General features: G+C 32.5%; 1 protein-coding gene across 5 annotated transcripts; it reads left to right on the top strand.

Annotated features, from left to right (window-relative positions):
• The first annotated feature begins 1 nt into the window (after position 1).
• LOC134721132 (carbonic anhydrase 2-like) lies at positions 2 to 22,101 on the top strand. Of its 5 annotated transcripts, none has more exons than XM_063583902.1 (8): positions 2 to 82; positions 12,269 to 12,326; positions 16,011 to 16,205; positions 16,747 to 16,865; positions 17,898 to 17,990; positions 19,527 to 19,644; positions 20,610 to 20,719; positions 21,135 to 22,101. In XM_063583902.1, exons 2-8 carry the CDS (start codon positions 12,299 to 12,301, stop codon positions 21,234 to 21,236), a joined length of 765 nt encoding a protein of 254 aa, XP_063439972.1. In that variant the 5' UTR covers positions 2 to 82; positions 12,269 to 12,298; the 3' UTR covers positions 21,237 to 22,101. The 5 variants fall into 5 exon arrangements, with proteins under 5 accessions (XP_063439972.1, XP_063439969.1, XP_063439967.1 ...); XM_063583899.1 differs by lacking the exon at positions 2 to 82 and adding an exon at positions 3,203 to 3,370; XM_063583897.1 differs by lacking the exon at positions 2 to 82 and adding an exon at positions 4,599 to 4,754.
• Positions 22,102 to 22,763: the final 662 nt, after the last annotated feature.

Raw genomic sequence — 22,763 nt, 5'->3', positions numbered from 1 at the left:
AATACACGATCATCTAGTCAAATAAAAGTTAAATATACGTTACTTACCTTGATAAGTTTACGGATATTTTTCGCCACTGTAGGTATGTAAATCTTTACAGAATTTATCGATGTTTTATTTATATATTTTTTATCTGAAATGTTTATTTTCACTTTTGTTTAAACTGATTTAATGGCTATTGAACGTTACATTAATGACTGAATTGGTTTATTTTAGTATCTTAATTGCTGATGCCCATAAACTAGTTTAATAGTTTTTCCCAAAGTGCAAAAAAATGTCTTGATTTTTACAATTACATAATATTAAACGTACCAAATTTTACTGCACAAGATGCAAATTGAGACAATTAACATAATAGCTTCGAAAACCAAAAACCTAATACAAATGTTGATGAACAGATATAACTGAGATGGGCAAACAGTATTACCGAACCCGGGTAGGGCAACCTTCAGAATCATATATGTAAAAAAAAGCCAGCGTGTGTTGAAATTACTGAGATTTTTTTTTTGGGGGGGGGGGGGGGTGAGGGGGTCGGCCATGATCAAATTTTCAAGGCTCTTAAAATTGTCTGTCCACAACATAGATATTGGATGTGTCCGTCGATCATCTCTAACCATTTAAAAGCTAGGTTCTGTTTTTAGAAAACAGCTGTACAAATATGATGATGTTCCAACTTGTGGGAATTTAACCAGAAAAGGGTGCATTGTGTGTCTTTAGCACTTGCCTTACGTGCGCTTTTCCTGAAATGTAGCCTTATGATTTAGACTTGCCACATTGGCTGCACTTAATTGAGTTACATGACATGTGGAGTATTATATGCTTACCCTTCCGGAGCACCTGATTTCACCACACATGTTTGATGGAGTTGTGTTGCTCAGTTTTGTAGATGCCTATGTTGTGTTTCGTATACGGCTATGTGTCTTGTGGTCTGTTTTATTTTTTGCAATTCCGTCGTCAGTTAGTTTTAAACTTATGTTAACTTGTTCCTTTTGTATCTTTTCCGTCTCTTTACACTTTATATGGTAACATCTTACTACTAGTATTTGTAATAACATATGTACACATGTATGTACTAGAGATGTACATACGAACAGGATTAAAAATACAAGTTATAGGGAAATTACCAATTTGATTCACAGAAGTTGTTCCCAAATTGTCTGTAAGGCTTACAAACTTGTACCTTTGCATTTTGTAACAACTAAAAAAAAACAGATGAACATGTGCGAAAGGATTTGATTTTCACAAATTTGAAAGAAAATGTTATATATTTTTTGGCAATTATTATTTGGAGATTTTTCAAACTATGTGTTTTACCCTGTCGAATACGCGTCAAAAAATGTATGCGACTGTCATACAAGTGAGAGGTTTGGCTGACTGTAATGCTAGCTTTGATCCAACATTTGCCACATCATAAAATATCTATACCAAGTAAGGAATTTGACAGTTGATGTCGTTTCGATTTATGTTTTTTTTTGGTTTTGATTTTGCAACTTGATTAATGACTTTCCGTTTAGAATTTTATTAAAAGTTCCGTATTATTGTTATTTTACTTTTGTTAATTATAGACCATTATTTTGAAGTTTTTATCAAAATTTTAGAAATTCTTTTATTGGCATGTATATAGGTGTAGTTAGTTATAGATGCATGTTCTTTTTTAATATGTTGTTTTTGGTTTTGAACTATAATGGTCAATAATTACGAGTACTATCAGATATGTACTCGGTGTCTTTTGTTGTTGGGATGTACAGTACGCGGCTATGTCCAATCTGTGTTTTTGATAGATGTAATGTAGCTCTATGTGTATCCAACTGAACTATAGTACGTTCTTGTGTTGTACTGTTACACCACTGTTCCAGGTTATGGGAGGGTTGGGATCCCGCTAACATGTGTAATCCCTTCAGCATTCTGTATACATGTGATGTCCCAAGTAAGGAGCCTGTAATTTAGTGGTTGTCGTTTGTATCAGATTTGTTTTGCTTTCTTTCAGTTTTATGTTCATTAATTAGCCCGTCAGTTTTCTCGTGTGAATTTTTTTACAGCTGACTATGCGGTATGGGTTTTGCTCATTGTTGAAGGCTGTAAGGTTACCTATAGCTGTAAATTTCTGTGACATTTGGTCTCTTGTGAAGAGTTGTTTCACTGGAAATCATACCACATCTTCTTTTTTATATAAACATAGATTTCATGTTAGCTAATAAGTATTTGCATATTGGGTAGAATAGTTTCACATAACATGTGCATGTAGACATACATCCCAACTAGTACCTTTATAAATTTCCAAACACTTTTTGATTCGAGCGTCACTGATGAGTCTTTTGTAGACGAAACGCGCGTCTGGCGTCAATATAAAATTTTAATCCTGGTATATATATTAATGATGAGTTTATTCGAACATTATACTGGAACAGTGAATGTTGAAAAAATCGACATAAACATGTATAACCCCGCCGCAATTTTGCGCCTGTCCCAAGTCAGGAGCTTCTGGCCTTTGGAAGTCTTGTATGATTTTAATTTTAGTTTCTTGTGTATAATTCGGAGTTTAGTATGACGTCCATTATCACTGTACTAGTATGCATATTTTTAGGGGCCAGCTGAAGGACACCTACGGGTGCGGGAATTCTCGCTTCATTGAAAACCCATTGGTGGCCTTCGGCTGTTTGCTCTATGGTCGGGTGGTTGTCGCTTTGACACATTCACCATTTCCTTTTTCAATTTTATCACAAAATTACAATGTGTTGTTGAATGTTTTTCATTTTTAGTCCTGTTTAAATCTAATTTGTATAACAATAGTGTTGGCATGATAAGTAATCATAGATAGATAGACATTGTTTAATATATCTATTTGACATTTCTTCAATAGTGGTACGTGGAAAAATACACATGACGAAAAATTGTAAAATTTGTTACACTCTAATGACACCTTTTTTGAGGAGGTGATCTTATGGTAATTTTTGTATCCGAAATTTTCTGTTTTATTTTATTGGTTTCTCCGATGATTATTAAATTTGGATATTTGTTGTCAAACAGAGTAGACACAAAATAAATTAGCATAACTATTGTCATCAACTTTAATCAGGATCTTGCAATTTTAAACTCCTTTTATAGGATCTTTTTACACACAAGAATATACCAGCTAAAAAGAGGTTAACGTATAGCGTGTTCAGCGAAATTGTTGGCGAAGGTTATCGACATCTTCCGAGCAACAAACCTTTAAAAACCCAATACACTGAACATTTGGCACGTAGCCATACCAAACAGTTAGTTCAGTGTATGAAAATCAATTGTACGATTTATTGTGTGAAAAAGCGTTATTCTGGATTTATTTCACCGGGAAAGCTCGAAGCTTTAAGTCAACACTTTTGAAGTTAAGGTAAGAAAATTGGAAGAAATAAAAACCAAATTTAAAAAAATTAAAAAGCCTAAAAATATATTATTTCTTTGCTACGATGAGTTATAACACTTGGTTTATAAAGTAATTAAATAGTTAAAAGTTAAACTGATCATTTCATTAAAAAAAAGTACATAATTAATAAAATAAACGATAAAAAAACCTTTTAACATCAATTAAAAATGTGCATGCTAAAAGTAAGCCGCAACTAATAAAAGTTTAAAAAAATTGCATCAACAAAATAAAAAGGCTTTAACAACGATTTATTGAAATATATGGACATGGCCATGGTCAGTTAGTTAATTCTAATTGGTCTAAATAGATGTTCGAAACACCTTATGATCTATGGAGTTGGGGTGCTGGGATAGACTTTGACAACGATTTATTGAAATATGTAAGATGTGTTAGTTATGTTTGTGTTAGGTAGTTGGAACAACACTTTAGTCGAAATTGAAATTTATAAATGATGAATAGTTTAAGAGGCATTTGTTTTTCAATCTTTAGATTTTCAAAAGTAAAGTATTATGTTAATGACCTCCCACTAAAATAATCTATAGTAGTGTGTCTCAGCTAGAAATATTAATAAACTCGTCATATATATCCGGCTTCTTTTGTACGCCACCTAACGCGCGTTTTGTTTAAAAAAAACTAATTAGTGACGTTCGAATAAAAAAGTTTAAGAGAAAAATATAAAATGAAGAATACGTTTTGAATAGATTTTGACATGGTGTCTTCTTTCTGTAATTGACTGTGCTTTATATTTGCACCTTTGTTGTCGTCTGCCACTTTATTTAAGCATTCAATAGTACGACCTGGCTGCAGATGATTAATTTCCAAAATAATTTAGAACATATAATTTGCATAAAAGGCAGACATGCTTGTTCGAAAGACATCACAACTCTAATTTCATAAAGTAAATGATTTATTTGTCCCTTTAAAAGACAATGAAAATATTTTAAGAAGGTGTTGTAAATACGCGTTTCCGGTTTCATATAGTGCATGTTAATACAATTTTTATTCATTTGATAGACATAAATTTGAAATATCCCTTTAACTTGTTAGTATCTTAAATTTCATTTGAGTATTTGATTATAATTTATATTTTTTTATATCCTAGTATAATATTTTTCATATTTTTTTGCCAACTTGCATTTTTTTTAATTTTAATCGGCTGTCAATTTAGATCTACTTTAGAGACACGCCATAACCCTTTTCTATCTATTGTAAGATAAACATATAGTTAAGAGTGAGAGAGTATGTATGAAATTGATACTTGAAACATTTGAAAGCGTGATCTTAGTTAGTGATCGTCAGATAAATTTATTCACTCTGACAAGTGCACGGACGTACTTTATTTTTGCAGAAGGTATGTTTTTTAAAAAGTTGTAAGAATCATTTTTTCAACTCTTATCTTTTACTAATTCAATTGCATGTGAGTTGAGAGTATGCATTTTCGTAAAAAAATCTAAAATCATTAGGAATTGTTTAAACAAAAAACTGTTAATGCTTGACTCAAAATCAGGAACCAAAAAGTAATTTTGAAATTTTTTAATCCCAATAACAGGCAAATTTGGTATCGGTCAAAACACAAATAAAAAAACTCTCAAGAGATTTAATGAGATCATAATACAATCATTAGCAATAATAAGACAAGTATATATAAATGTCAATTTAAGTTCACATGAACTAAAGTCTAGACGAAATCTATATCTCATTACTTAAACAATCAGAAAGGTTTGTGACCTCAGACGGCCGCATGTTAACATCTGTTAAACTGGTGTTGATGTTAATGGTTCTTGAAACATGATTCTACCACAAAGGAGAAAATTCAGTAAGACCTCTTTTTGGCCCCAAAATATAGCAGTTTGACAAAATTGTGAAAATGTATCGTTTAGCTATATATTGGAAAGTAGATATTTCTGCTGCATAAGTATGGGCTGTTTTTGACAAAACAATGCACATATATCGGGTACTAGCATCATTAAGTCATATTAAATTCAATTTTGGTTAAATTTTAGATGGGTTTCCGACTTAAATGAAAGTGGCCGCATTCGTGTTCATTCATAATATTGAAATGAAAGTGGCCGCATTCGTGTTCATTCATAATATTGAAATGAAAGTGGCCGCATTCGTGTTCATTCATAATATTGAAATGAAAGTGACCGCATTCGTGTTCATTCATAATATTGAAATGCAAGTTGTATTTGATGATAATACATAATATATATAAAGGTTGAGGACGAACACGGATGCGGCCACTCTCATTTTTGACAAAAACTGAAAATCTGAAATTTTACGTTTTTTGGCTTATTTGATAGATTTTTCATATTTAAGCTTGAATCGGAGCGTTTTTACTGACTAAACCAGTTTAAATCATTCACGTTTACTAATAGAATCAATTGAAATAGACACTTAAGTGTTTGAAAAGAGTCCAAAATCTTTCGTTAGATGAACCTGACAGTTGAGACCAAAATCGGCCCTTTACGGACCTACTGCTTTGTAGATTTAACAATGTTTTGCTTACCAGACGAATACATATGCAAGTCAATTGTTTTTTTTATACCTATTTAATATAAAACAAAATAAGCACTAGGTCGTTACTGATGCTGGAAGACAACTAGACCCCCACCCCAGGGTATCATAAGATGGAACTTGTATTGCGAAATACCGGTTTCAACTCTTTCAGACAAAGACCTTGGGTGTAATTTATTTATTTAGGTTCTTTTTAGTTATAAACAACCTCCTGAATTCTAGTTACATCCATTGCATTCAAATTAATGAGTTTGAGCGTTCCTGGTGAAAACAAACCCAGAAAACCGCAACGGCTGCACCATTTTTGCCCGGTTGTTTTTACTATATATGACTAATCAGTCAATCCGTGAGGTATTCAAACCCTTAACGCAGCATATGGTGTCCCTTGAAAAACAAATGATACATTTGTACTAGATAGAACTGGAAAGTACTCGATTGTACTAGATAGCTGTACACAGTGCAGACACAGGGCAACGATTTCGCGTGGGTTCAAATTTCGCTGAGAGAAGGACATATATCTGATATCAAACTGGGCTAAATATCAGACGGATCATAAGAATTTATATAAACATGCATATTTGGATGGAGAGTTGTCTCATTGGCACTCACACCACATCTTCCTATATCTATATATGAAGTTTGCCATCAGAACTTATATTTTGCATCACCAGTTTCAATTCAGAAATAAGATTACATTTAAAGTGTTCTTTATGCAATCTATTCATTAAGAGAAATAGTTAAATCAAACAATAATGTTGCCCTCCTTGTCAATGCAAACTTTATAATACAACTTAAATTGTCGATGTTGCACTTTTAAGGCGTTGGTTTTGAAACAATTAACATTCATTGTTTTAAAGATATTTGAATGAATTGTCTTGTACGGTTTTATTGTGGTCGTGTTTAAATATTGTCAAAATTTTAAATTAAGCCTTGACATCGTTGAAGATCACCTTCCTTCAAAGTCATGTTATATTAGTATTAGTTTGTTCAACTTGAGAGATATCAAAAGATCCAAAGGTATAGATAGATTTTTAAACGTCGATAGTTTTTGTTTAGTAGTAAATGAATCATCATTGCATTGTCGTTCAGGTTTATTAACTGATATATGCAGTTACTGTAAGTACTTATTTTTGTAATTTTTGGCATATTACTCTTTGGAAAATAAATTTCCTCTTTGATTTAAAAAGAGAATGTTATCTATCTAAAATAAAAATTAAAAAAATTAAAATATAGTTTTTCGTTTTTTTTACAAAACCATGTCATGTACAACATTTCCGATACACATATGTAGTGATTTAAACTATTATACATTTTTTTTAAGAAATAAAAATAAGCTCATATCACGGTATTTATATTGATATTATTATTGCTGTGAGAATTCAACTATCTGAACAGCCAAAATATAATCTTTCGGGTTTTTAACATATTGATATTCTCACGGCTTTGGTGGGAACAGGAAAAAGGTCGATAAATTAAGATTTTTTTGACTGCAATACTTGAGAATATTTTAGTTCAAATAAATAAAGAAACGGAAACTGTTACAAATCTGAAGTTTCACTACTTATATTTATCAGGAAGTTACAACAATCAATGTCTTAGACAGGTTCTTAAAGATTGTTTCCCCATAGTAACGTAAAATCCTTTAAATTAAGTTTTCATTTATGGATTTAATTTTAACTTTAAAAATAGACAAATCAAGGCCACCATCATCTGTGGCGCAGAACCTTAACACGTATTTTTTTTTTTTAAACATCTGTGTTTTCATGGACATTTACGCTTAAATTTCTCTAACCTCTACGCTTTTAACAAATGACATTTGCGCTTTACGACCTATGTGTCAGGTTTTGCTGCATCTACAATCGAGCCAAAGACCGAAAGGTTTGAATAGAAATTCAGTCATTTATAAACCTGTAATGATTGATATATCGATGTGCGCTTAACATCATATTTCATGCATAATCATAGAAAGAGCAAATGAATTATAAGTATTGGTCATGTATAATTGTGGGTCTTCATAGATGATGGGCAGCTCATTTGGAATGCCACTTGAAAGTAGGACAAAGTATACTGGATACGGACACACTTTAGACGTGCGATGGCATATTCTGGAACACCTAAAGATTCTGAACGTGCAGAGAAAATGACACTACATAAGACATCGGAGATAACGTTTCCATTTAGACCGAACTTGGCTGCGTATTTATACATCCCTCACATGCAAACCGACGCCCTACTTTGGCAATGGATTAAACACTGGTCGGAAAACATAGAAATTGTCATATTACTTTACCCCTATTGGAAATTTTTAGTCAATTCATAAGTTTTATATCTCAAAATTTAAACAACACATACAGTCATTATCGTCAGATTTTAATTGATACTTATACCAAAATATAAACAGATCTAGATTGGTCCTTGTAATCCTTTGTAACGTGTAGATTAAACGGGGTGTGAAACATAGTTTTCAAATTTAATTTACCACGTGAAAGCCTGCTTGTCATGAACAAACATGAAATATTTACCACTGGACATTAAACAACCAACATTCAATGTTCATTACCGTCCAGAAAAAGCACGAAATATTGTCCATATGACGTAAAGCAACCATGAATCGATCACAAATGTAGTTATGATTGTCATTTACATGAATGCAATATTTGCTACTGAACGATAAGCAAGAAAGAATAAAACATTCGTCCTGAACATTCCTGAAATATTTGCCATTGGACACTCAGAAATCAACCAAATATTATATTGTCACGTTTGTCTTGAACATGCATGAATGTTTGCCACTGAACATTGAGCAAACATTCTATATTCACGATCATTCTGAACATGCATTAAATATTGCATTTAGACGTTGACATCAAATAAACCAATCTATAGTCATGATCGTCTGAAACATGCATTTAATTTTCTCGTTTGTATTGTTTTACATTGTCTTATCGGGACCTTTTATAGCTGACTATGTGGTATGGGCTTTGCTCATTGTTGAAGGCCGTACGGGGACATATAGTTGTTAATGTTTGTGTCATTTTGGTCTTTTGTGGATAGTTGTCTCATTGGCAATCATACGGCATCTTCTTTTTTATATTTAAATTTTGCCACTGTACGTTAAGCAACCATCAATCAATCAAATTTATAGCCATTATCGTTATGAACAATCGACATGATCATGCATAAAATAGTTGCTACTGGACGTTAACCAACCATTTATCAATACATTACGTCATTGTCGTTCTGAACATGCATGAAATATTTGCCACAGGATATTAAGCAATCAACAAGCATAATAAAATAAAGACCGGCCTGAACATACATGAAATAATTTTCACTGGACGTTATGCAAAAAAAAAAACACCAACCAAAGTATAGTGATGATCGTTCTGAACATGCATGCAATATTTGTCACTGGAAGTTAAGCAACTAACAATCAATCAAATCCAGTCATGGTCGTACTGAACATGCATAAAATATTTGCCATCAACCGTAAAGAAAGCATTAATCAATCGAGTCATGATCGTCACCAGTGAACATGTATGAAATATTTGTCCCTGGACTTAAAGCAAAAGAAAATTAAATATATTTATGATCGTCCTGAACATGCATGACATATTTGTCACTGGACGTTAAGCAATTTACAAACTATAGTTATGATAGCCCGCTTGAGTTTAAATCTTTTGTATGTTCTTCATTCTGAAGTTCATATTTATCTATTTGGAATACAAATTGACAATTTGCTAACATTATTAAAAGGTAATACATCATTATTTTAACGAGGGTAATTCAAATGTAATAATTAAGTGAAGAAGTTGACAGTGACAGTTACTATAGCCAGTTGTTCTATTCAAAACCATGTACAACATACCTTTAAATTTCAACACAGTTCAGGTTGTATTTTAAGTGATTGGTACTGTTAGTGACAGTTGAAAGGCTGTTACAATGTATGTCTGAGAACGCGTTACAAGGACAAATCCTTGCATGACCTTAACAAAACTGACACTAGTTAAAAAGTTACCTATGACCGAGGTAGTTTGCAAGTTAACTGCTACAAATATACTTCTTAATTTTAAATATTATAATAAGATGTAACCAATATAATCCGTGTGGGACCTTTTAACTGTTGGTGGGCTGTGTTGTCGTGTATGCTATTAGGTATACCCCTGAAGGAGTTGCTAGTCTTGAGCTAATTAGTATATAATTATAATTCGAAAACTAATGTTATGGTGAATGCACGGTGACAGTTTTTTGTCAATAATCATACCCTCCGCGCCGCACAACGGGGTATGTAGGAATCATTGTATGTCAGTCTGTCCGTGTAAGTCGGCTTACAAACCAAGCTCAAACGTTGTATGGCTTGAAAGATTTTAATGATAATTTGTATTATTTGTTACAATTATTTATTGCAAAAAGTAAAACCATGACGGGTTAAAATGCAAACATAATACACAAAAGAAACATACATTACAGAACATAAAAAAAAATCGAAACAAGCCAAGTCGATATTAATTTAAATAAGTATATAGATAATTGACCAATGTGGGTGGACTATTTTACGCCATTCCTAGGAGTGCGTTGTGTGTGGCACACAACACTAGACAAAATATCTTGAGCAAAATCAAAGTTATAAAAAAATTAAATCACGTTTAATAATTTCAATGCGTACGAAGCTTTTCTGGATTTACCTTCATTAGGAACGCTCAAAGCCAAACATTTGAAATATATAATTTTCCTAAACATACATGAAATATTTGTCACTGGACATTTAGCAACTATAAAACAATCTAGTCATGATTGTCCTGCACATACACGAATCTTTGAAATTGGACGTTAAGCAACTAAAAATCAATCAAACCTAGTCATGATCGTACTGAAAATGCATGAAATATTGCCTTTAGGCATAACATATTTGCCACTGGACGTAAAGAATACAATACATGAAGGAAAAAAATCGAAACAAGCCAAGTTGATATTAATAACATAAATAAGTGTATAGATAATTGACCAATGATAATGTGGGTGGACCAATGAGTGCGTTATATGGCCCACGAACTTATTATAATATTGAACCAAATACGACGGAAGTAATTTTCATATGACGAATATTATTTGTTTTTATGTGTTTACAATAAAAAATTAAACAAAGAATGTACTAGAAACCACTGTACCATAAATCGATTAATTTTGTATTTTTTGTGGTATTTTCATTTCTTGGTTTCAGCCGTAGACTTTATTTAAAGGATAAAGGGAGAAATGCTTCTCAGCTAATTCTAAGGAAGACAACAAAGATACTAAGCACGTGAAACATTTTCAATTAAATCTTTTGAAAACAAATTAAAATGTTATTGACAAGGTATCACAAGCGGTTTTATCTAGACTTCGAAATTCAAATTATTTTTATATTCTCTATAAACAGGCGTGGCGCAACCCCTCCCTTACAAAAAAAAGTCAAAAATAAATGCAATATGCAAGTTTTGCATCAAAATAAGGTCCTTTTGTTCATCATTTTAAGGACGCCCCTTAATATCAAATCCTGGATCATAGGAACAGAAAAGGTTCTGGTATTGACATTGACTTGCCGGTATTTTATCAAAATTTTGTAAGACTGAAGAAAAGCCTGTTTAAACTAATAGATAAATAGCGTGTCCCAGCCAATAAATACCAATCGGTGCATACCCCACGGTTTTGATGTAAATAGTCATAAACAGTACTAGTAGAAAAAACACGAACGTGTCAAAGTGACAACTACCCGATCAAAAAGTAGAAAACACCAGAAGACCACCAATGGCTCCAAAACATATGAATGAACTTAAATTAAAAATCATACAAGACTAACAAAGGCCAGAGGCTCCTAACTTGGAACAGGCGGTGGGGTTAAACCAAACTCCGAAACAGCGGTTACGTCCTCTTTACTACGCTTCGTCACCACTGTTTCGGAGTTTGGGGTTAACATATTTAATGAGATGATTATGCTTGTGTCAAGTTAGGATTCAAACGTTACAAGTGAACCGTTTGTAGACGAAACTCGTGATTGGTGTAAAATGAAGTATTGAGTCATTGTTTTGAAAAAAGATTCCCAGCTTCTTCGGTTTAAACAGATTTCCTATTTGTTTTACTTGGGCCAAGCTCCTGGTGTTTTATTTACCAATGCTTTACATCTTCCTAAAACAAACAAAATACACATGATAATGAGTTGCTGAATTTTTTCATAACATAATATCAAGTTACTCTAGCTGTTGGCAATCCTCTTTAAATAAATAAATAAAAGGTTAAATAATGTTTTACTGCATATATTTGCGCGATTCAATATAATTATACACGAATTTCAAAATTATTTTTATTGTTTAGTTTCAGGTTTTAAGACTATCATATAACAGAATGTCGTGGGGATATGGAAACGATAACGGTAAGTATTAGCCAGTTATAATGTTGCTTAGGTTTTTATTTTCACTCAAGTCACTTTATGACTTAATATATATAGCACAACTGTGTAGACGAGTGGAGACGTTTTTTTCAGTGCATCCGACGGACTTTTTTGGATATCTCAATATACTTGGTCAATTTCTGAGAAGTTTAAAAACAAATACACAAAAAAAAACCTCTCCAGATAATAAATTTATATGGTAGGGAAAATATCTATAGATATATAACTGTTAATTTAATTAAAGAAATACATCATTGTCAAATATATCTTCATTCGGCATTTTTTTTCTCATGAAGAAAGGTGGTCAGCAGGGACATAAGTTTGGCTCCACATATATGAATAATATTACACCCTCTGGTTAATTTAAGGTACAACAAAAATGTAGTTTCCCCCTTGAATATATTCACGTGTCATGTTACTCGACTGGCACATGTAGTTTCCTGAAACTAGGACCATGTTAATCTTGTGTGGTAGTTAGCAACATCCAGCAAACAATATCTTTTCTGATGCGATGATGGTTTGAAGTAGGCATTTACATTCAAATATGAAGTCATTTTAGAATTAAAATTTCTCACTTCTACAAGAGAGATACAAAGATACAAAAGGGACCTTCAAACTTGTCAGTAGGTAATAAATTGACAACGTCAGATAAAAACTAGATGTCTCAAAGCGACACGAATAGCCCCGTCTAAAAAAAATAAAAAATCTGCAATTTCAATAACACATGTGGACACAAAAATGATGGTAGTCTTACAAATTAATAATTAGCCCAAAAGCTGGAGGCGTATAGGAAAAAGGTCCGTATAACTGTAGTTTTCAACAATTTATAAAAGTCCAAAGCCTGTAATTTCTGTAAAAATTAGCGGAGCGGAACGAAACTTGAACTCGATCTGTAACTCATCATTGTAAACTTACATACCAAAAATCAGCCCAATATCTGTAGGCGTTTAGAAAAAGAAAAAAACTTATCAAAAAGATATTTTGTTGCGGAATAACGGAATTACGGACAAGGGTAAAACTATATGGCACTGACAACTTCGTTGTGGCCCCATAAAAAGAACACAAACAACAACACAAAGTTTGAGCAGGGCAGAACCAAACGTACCAATAACTGGGAATTATGTAAGGTGCTCCAGGCACCCCACGGTTGGGTTTCTTAAAACCATCTTGACATTACTTACTTCCTTATCTTGGGAATAATAAAAACAACAGAATGCCAGTCTTTCGTATCCCTTTTAAGTTGCGTATTAGTAAGAAAAGATAGTCAAACTATTTGATATATTTATAACGTTATAGATATATCAAGCTCGTGTCATAAAACAAAACAAAAAAAGTTTAAAAAAAATAGCGATGACATTGAATAACATTGACCTTATTAAATTTTATGAGGGTTACTAACTACTATAGGTTGTATCATGAATATTCAATAAGGTGAAAGTCACAACCTCAGTTTAACATTTCCTATACCATGTCAAATATGCTTTAGAACTTTTTTAATGGCTTCTAGCAAAAGGATGATAATTTCGCTTTAACAGCAGAACGTTTAACATTTAAAAGTGCTAGTGTCTTTTTTCAAGGTCTAAAATACAAAGTATGTTTCATTAATAATTCACATGTGTGGCCCGATACAAGAGATAACATTTACTATTGTTTAAATAATAAGCTGCTTTTCGCTTTTACTACAAAAGTCAATTAATAGTTTTTCTGTCGCCGATTTGCAAAGGCGCAAGTTTTGAACAAAATGAGGTGAAATATTCATGAATGAAAGAACTACGATTGTAATAGAATTATACTAAATGAATATTCATAAAGTAAGAAATACCAATCCAGAATATAAAACACAATAATACCACTACATAAGTGAATGATTGATAAATCAGTAACATCCAGTGTCAAACATTTGAGACGCCGAAAGCTATTTATGCTGATAAACTGATAGGTACTAAGGGACACGGGACTGCCAACTTTGAGCCCGATTGTTGTAAGGTTTATTTTAAGCACCGAAAGCGCGAAACGTTCCCTCAACGAGGCATTGTATCAATTTTTCATTTCGACAGGTCACGACTGTGTATTCATTCATTTATTCAACCCAACTTTAAAGATCTCGCGCCCTGCAAGACGAGTTACTGTATTGCCATTCGCGGTTTAGCTCTGTGGTCGAAATTATAAATAATTACATCAAAATTTTTTACTATTCTATTCCTAATGCTTAATATATTTTTAGTCTCTGAAAAACGGAATTCTGCAACATAACTGTTCATCAACATACAACTCTAGTAATATATTATCATAAACGAGTATACGCGTACTTCCAACAATCATGATATTATTTATTATAGTTTGTGTTTCACAGCAAAACACGATAAAAACAATGGCCATCACTCAATTTGATAAAAAAAAATGTTTTGCGCGGGGTAAAAAACCTGTCTCCTTAAAACTACTTCACTTATATCCACTAATGCTATAAAGAATAAAAGCAAACACCTTGAAATACTTGAGACATTTAATCTGCGCGGCCTGGAATAAGGACACTACACTAAAACAATTGGGTTAAGTCAGGGAAGAGTAAAGATATAAAAGTTTAAGTAAATAGATCTATTTTAAAATAGATAACGTGTTATTGCTTCTAGATATAAACAACTAATGAAATACATTTTATGCATGCTATTTATCTTTATATAAATCCAGCATGCACATCATTGGCGCCTTAAAAAATATAGATATCATAAAAAGAGATTAGACTAAAGTTCAGGATGTATCTATTGAAAGATGCTTCCAAAGTATTAGAATCTTTTAAGTGAAGCTTTTGGACGAAATTTAAAAAATCCGGTTTTTGTACGGACAGTTAGCAACTTGCTTAACAGTATTGATAAAAAAAAATATTCTTTTCTAAACGTCAAGAAGTTGGTGGATATTCAATTCGACCATATAATTGGTTTGCTTAGCAAAGTGTATAAATAATAAGTTAAGGGACAAGAAACTATTGACTATCACTGGAAAGGGAGATAAAGCAGATTCATGTACTAGGATATATTTTGTCTTACAACATGCAACCAAATTAAAGACACACCAAAAAGTAAATTTTTATGTTCATGTACGTGACCGTTTTATAAAATCGGATTTAACGTCACCATTTCAATCAGACGTGGCAGCGTATTTACACATCCCAAAAGTATTATCTAAATAAAGTCTTTTGGTAAATGCAAACTTTAATAATATCAAGATGATGACACACATTGAACATTTAACATCCCACCAATGCAAATTAAATGCAGCACTTTTTTTCAAAATAAATTGATACAAAATTTATTAAAAATATCTTGTTACTGAATAGAAAGTGAAAAATTGCTTAATTCTACTGAAAACTAGTAAAAACATCCTGATCTGTTTAAAAAAATTGTTTTTTTAGTACGATATCTTAGCAAAATTGGTTTAGAAATTAAAAATTAATAAATTTGTTTTACCCCCAAGAAAAGTAAAGAACTGATGAATGGTGGACCCTTAAGAACATTTTGTGTTTTTTTATTCTAAATACTAATTTTATCTTTTTTATTAATTTTTAAGGCTGTTAATACTATTAAACACTATATTATAATTGTTCATGTTACAACGTTCAAGGAGTTGAAAGACGAAATAAATTAACTATGCAAACCCTTTTCTTTATAGGACCTTGCACTTGGTGTAACCAGTTCCCTATAGCCAATGGGAAAAGACAATCGCCAATCGATATTTGCCCAGACAAGATAGCCTGTGACCAACAACTAGCTAATTCTCCATTGGTGGTCAAATATCAAAAAGAACCAAAAGCCGAGGCAATGAACACAGGAAAATCAGTCAAAGTACAAGCAACCAAAGCATCAGGTACTTTAGAGTAGAATATAACCAGCTATTAGAATTATACCTAGTTTATCTTAAACTTCATTAAGTTATAGAATATACATAGTGACACTTAAACATATGATTCAAAAAACTTGCATATGAATTGTCGGAAAAGAATTATTGAAAATGCAGGCCCGTAGCCAGGAATTTCCAAGGGGGGGGGGGGGGGGTGTGGACTCACAAACTCGACTTACACAGTCACAATTCGAACAGAACATTGACAGTGTTTATTTGTATTTCGTCCGAACACCCCCCCTGGCTACGGGTATGAAATGTAAAAAGAGACAATTTCAAAATGTCTTCATACACGAGTATTTGTAATCTTCTATATAATTGTTTCCCAACCTTATATTTTATTACACCCCCCAAATGGTTGTGAATGTACCAGTTAGAAGCAATTTGAAATTCCTAACTTTTTGATTTTTATTCTCGTCAACAATTTAACTTTTTTTAAATGTGCAATTCAATTTGCTTATTGCTAAAACTTTTAAACACATTCGACTTAGTGATATACTCATTTCAGAAATATCAGGAGGACCCTTAACAGGGACATACAGATTAGAACAGTTTCATTTTCATTGGGGAGCAGACGACAACAAAGGTTCTGAACACACAATCAATGGCAAGATGTACGCTGCAGAGGTAATATAGCAATTAAAACAGAAACAAAGAATAATAAACTTAATTACAGAATTATTTTGAAACAAAGAGACGTACGAAGGTGCAAAGATCTATGAATAAACTCATCATATATACCAGGACTAAATTTTCTTATGTAAGCCAGACGGGCGTTTCGTCTTTAAAAGACTCATCAGTGACGCTCGAATCCAAAAAAGTTAAAAACGCCAAATAAATTACAAATTTGAAGAGCATTGAGGGCCATAATTCCTAAAAGTTTTGCCAAATACAGGTAAGGTAATCTATGCCTGAGGTAGAAAAGCCTTAGTATTTCAAAAATTCCAAATTTTGTTAACAGTTAAATTATAAATATAACCATATCAATGACAATTCATGTCACCACAAAAAGCACAAAAAAGGGGTGGTGATACCCTCGGGGAAATAAATCTCCACCAGCAGTGGCATCGACCTATAACGTTTACGCATGTAAAAACAAGAGTAAGTTTTTGTTTTTCATCATAAATCCACAATAGTATTAACTGGTATATACAACTGTACCTTCAATATAAAAATGAGGGTATAATTTGATTGCCTATTTTACTATCAAATGTAATATTACAAAAATACTGAACTAAGAGGAAAATCTAATCGGAAAGTCCATAATCACATGGAAAAATCTAATAACAAAACACATCAAAAACGACTGGACAAGAACTTTGTACAGGCATTTTCAAATGTAGAAAATGGAGGATTAAACCTGATTTTATAGCGCAAACCCTCGTCAATTCCGTTATATTTACAATGATGCGTGAACAAAATAAATAAAATAGCCAAAATATGGGTACAGCAGTCATAATCGTTTAACAATAAATTTCGTTTGATCTTGTTATGTCGGGTGTAGTCTTGAAAATACTTATTTTATAAACGCATGCTACTTTTCATTTTAAAAAAATACGATCTAATTCAGTTTAGACAATAAAAAGATAAATCAATGCTTGTTGTAATAAAAGTTAAATAAAAATGCTTCTACGACAATGAACATATTTTCTATTGCAGCTACATTTAGTACATTACAATACCAAATATGCCAATTTTGGAGAGGCCGTAGACAAACCAGATGGCCTTGCCGTGTTCGGATTTTTTATCAAGGTATGTTGTCTCATTCACACTCGTACCACATCTTTTTAAATCTATGTAATGGAGAGTGGAAAGATATCCATTGACCTCTATAATTTAATACGGTATTGCTAAATAAAGGCAACAGTAGTATACCGCTGTTCAAAACTCATAAATCCATGGACAAAAAACAAAACTAAAACCGAGGGAAACGCATTAAATATAAGAGGAGAACAACGACATAACACCGAAACGTAACACACACAGAAACGGACCAAGCATCAGACAAAAAACCACGAGAATAACAAATATAACATTGCTAAGAGTTTATTCGATATATGAGGTAGGTTTGAACAGGCTGAAGATACTAATAGGAGAAAACAAAGTCGTAGGCTGAAGAAAAACAGAAAATACCATGAAAGCAAAAACCAAACAAATGACGAACATTAGACAAAAACTAAAGACAAGAGTCCAACCAAAATCCGGTGATGATTAAAGTTACATGTGCTTTAAAAGGGTGTGCAGATCAGGTTTCATATGAGCATCTGTAAATAAACTCATCATAGAAACCAGGACTAAATTTTATATTTACGCCAGACGCGCGTTTCGTCTACAAAAGACTCATCAGAGACGCTCGAATTAAAAAGCCAAATAAAGTACGAAGTTGAAGAGCATTGAGGACCAAAATTCCTAAAAGTTTTGCCAAATACAGATAAGGTAATCTATGCCTGAGGTATCTCTACTTGCCATTAAGACTACATACTACACAATGAAGAAGATATAATAGGTGTGCGTACACAGATTACATACGCAAATGTCTCAATTGGAAAAATCCTGCCTCCAAACCAGATTATCGTGTATAAATTATCCGAATAATCTTGAATTGTATAAAATTTAAAAGCCAAACATTGTTTGAAGAAAAATTGAAGTGAGAATTCTTTAATCTTGAATTTCATACAAATTAATTGGAAATAGTTCCTCTAATTTTATGAAGAGTCACAAGCTCTATTATATGCAGTTTAATTTCATTACATATCGGTCTGTTATCTTCCAAACCCAACCAGATAATTTTACATTGCTGATTTATTCCTCATTTAGAGATGAATTTTAATCATGTGTCTTCCGCTAACAACAATCACTTCAATTTTTCATTGTTAAATATCAAAAATATCCTTAAGAAATGGCAAAATCAAAAGACCGAAACACATCAAACATCTTGCACATGCTTAACTTTAGTTAAATCAAATGTTTAGAGGGCTAACACCACACAAAAAAAGGCTAGTAAAGCAAAATAACGAAGATCGTATCTATTCAGCTATATCTGAATGACTTGTATCAATTAGTTTACTGCAATAGCATTATCTAAACTGAGAATTATCATGAAGTATATCACAATAATACTGAAAACAGAGCCGAAATTATCATCGAAGAAAAAAATTAAATGAGTTTAAATAAATATTATTTTGATACTATTTGCCAACCCATCTTCGCTAGCCAAGGGTTTCGATTTGAGCTAGCGAAGATGTTACCAACCGTTAAATTCTTATAAAATGCATTATAAATTTTCAGCCTGGAGCAAAGCATGTCGGTATGAAAGAATTAACAGATAACACATTATGTAGTATAATAGCAGAGGGGAAAACATGTAATATGCCTTGTGATTTAGACATGGCCAGTCTTCTCAACTGTAAGTTTCTTTAACATGGTAGAACTGGACGTATCAAAATATATATGTAAAAAAGTGACAGACGATCAAACCCCTTATTGAATAAAGGCCCTGTCTTTTATGCAAAAATCTTGTCATGTCGCCCTCTTAAGACTTTCCCACTGTAGTAATACATGCATCAATAGATAGGAAGAGGTAGTAGGAGTGCCAATGCGAACGCTTTCCGTCCATGTCACAATTTGTAAAAGTAAACCATTATACTAGTAGGTCAAAGTACGGCTAACATCACAGATCCTTGGCTCACAACAAACAGCAGGCTATAAAGGGCCCCAAAATAAGTAGATTTAAACAATTCTAACAGAATCCGTCAAATCCTAACAAACGTGAAACACTTATAAACCACACCAACAAGCAACAACCTCTAAACAACAGGTTTCTGACTGAGGGCAGGTGCAAACAAATGTTGTTTTTTAAATCTATTTGCAAAAGAGTGGCGAAAGATACCCATAGATCGAAAATAGACTGACAACGCCATGACCCATTGCTAAAAATGAAAACGACATATGACAGCATATAAGACACTACATAAAAATCTACAAACTAAGCAACACGAATCCCACCAAAACTTGTGGGCGATTTCCTGTGTTCCGAAAGGGTAACTAACCCTGTACCACATGTGACACCCGTCATGCGCAAAGTTCACATGACTAATTAATTGTACTGCCAGTTTTCTCTAATTAGGAAGGTGATCTTACATACATGCTATTTATACTGTATCTCATAATCTTGAATGACAATGTCATCTTTAATTTTGGAGTCCGATGTGCTACTTTTTTATTCAATTCTGTAAATCAATTCATAACGATTTCTAGAAACAAGAAATACGTGTATGTTTTCTTTAAAAATTTTAGTCAACTCGATATTGTGTAGGAACTATTGCTTTAAATACTATTTTAATATTATACCTGTACAATGGTTTTCCACAGCTGATTTGACAAAATACTGGACCTACCTGGGTTCTTTGACAACACCACCATTATATGAAAGCGTTACATGGATTGTCTTTCAAGATCCAATTGAAATGTCTAATGACCAAGTAAGTATTTAATTTAAAAAGTGAATAAGGTACATTGCAACTGTATATCATATATTCCTGACTAGGTTCAGGCATTTTCTTATGTTGAAGATGATGGATTAAACCTGGTTTTAAAGCTAGCTAAACTTCTCACTTGTATGACAGTCTTATCAAATTCCATTATATTGACAACGATGTGTGAACAAAACAAACAGACATAATAGGTCAAAACGTCAGAAATAGGGGGGCAGCAGTCAACATTGTGTTACAATCTCAATCACCATAAAACAAACACATATGTACCAAAGAGCACAAAATGGCATATAGAGCAAGCATATTAGCAAACCATTAAAGACGAGAATACACTAATTACCACGAACTTCAATCCGGACTGCCTCTATTACCATAATAATGTACTTATATTTTATATTTGTAGTTACAAGCCCTACGAAACCTAAAATGTGGCAACAACTGTATAGTAGACAACTATAGGCCACCTGTGCCACTTGGCGACAGAACAGTCCGAGCATCATTTTAAAACTAATAACATTTAACATGGATCCAAAATTGGTAATCTCATTCAATGAACTTGTGTACTATATCATGGTTCCCTTTGTCTCCGATGTTTTAGATCATGCAGTATTACGTCTTTTAAAAATTGCTGTACAATTGCAAAATCATTGTAAAGTTCTTAACTGAATAAGTCGATTGGGTCTTACGTTGTATTTAGGTACGAAGTTTTTTTTAAAACGTCATTGTATCATTCTGGATTGGGTCTTACGTTGTATTAAGATACCCGATACACTTCTCTTTTAAGTAATACTCATACGATCATAAAAGAAATATTATAATTATATCTATGATGACTTTAATGTCAATTTGTACACGGTACATCTAAGTTTTCTTTATATTAACCACGATCATTGTAAGAAGACAGACAACTCTACTATTTTTTAGTTCCTCCTTGTGGGTATTCTTATTATGATATTGCATTGTACTGAACTTTTGTATGTGAAAAAGTGCTAGCTATTTTATAAAGTTTTCAAATCATATGTGCAAACAGTTTGAATTTTATTATGACAAAAGTGCTATTTTCTAAAGTCTTGAAATCATTTTATTAAGTGCTAACAATTTTAATTTTTAATATCCGAAAAATGTGCTATGTGACGTGTTAGTCTTATGTTTTACATGTTTTACATTTGTTATTCCAGCATGTATTTTAGTACTATAATAATGATTATAAATTGTTCATTGGCAATTTTCTACAATTGTTATACAATATTAATATAACCATACAAATATTTGTGTAATTTACATGTTTTGCCGAGATATGCTTTTTATAAATATGTATAAATGTGAAGGGATTCAAAATTACATTCTTAATAAAAGACACGTTCGGAGCATTTTTGCGTTATTCAATACACTAGGCCTGGTTTAAACCTCCGGAATAGCCAGTCCTTTGGTTTTCTTATTACAAAAGGCCATATTGCGACCTTTTCAGTATTGTTTGATATTTACCTGTAGTGCTCCATATAATGTCATATAATATATAAAACATTTTCTCTAATGCTTCGTCAATCTATCCATTTCTGCACCCATTGTATAAATTTTTTTTATTCAAAGTGTGGTTCGTTTGATCTCAGTACTTCATTGGTTAAAATCCGATTATGACGTCGAACTTTCTTGCTTTCCTCTGAAACTCCTATTGTGACGGCATGAAAAAAGGCGCCCATGCCTGATGATGTCATATAGAAAGAACACATGTTTTTGCAGATCATTCGAAAAGAAGGAATAAGAATGCCTACATAATGTTAGAAAATCATTAGAGAAACAGATTCCACCACCAAATCGCGTGTAATAAAATCAACGGTACCAATTTTGTTGCACCAGATGCGCATTTCGACAAAACATGTCTCTTCAGTGATGCTCGTGGCCAAAATATTTGAAATCCAAAGCTTATATAAAAGATGAAGAGCTATAATCCTAAAGGTCCAAAAAGTATAGTCAAATTCGTGAAAGGAATCAGAGCTTTGCATGAGGGAGATACATTCCTTAATTTATAATA

Source organism: Mytilus trossulus, chromosome 6 (assembly GCF_036588685.1).
Source record: "Mytilus trossulus isolate FHL-02 chromosome 6, PNRI_Mtr1.1.1.hap1, whole genome shotgun sequence".
NCBI lineage: Eukaryota > Metazoa > Mollusca > Bivalvia > Mytilida > Mytilidae > Mytilus > Mytilus trossulus.
This window is presented reverse-complemented; position numbering and strand designations above follow the sequence as displayed.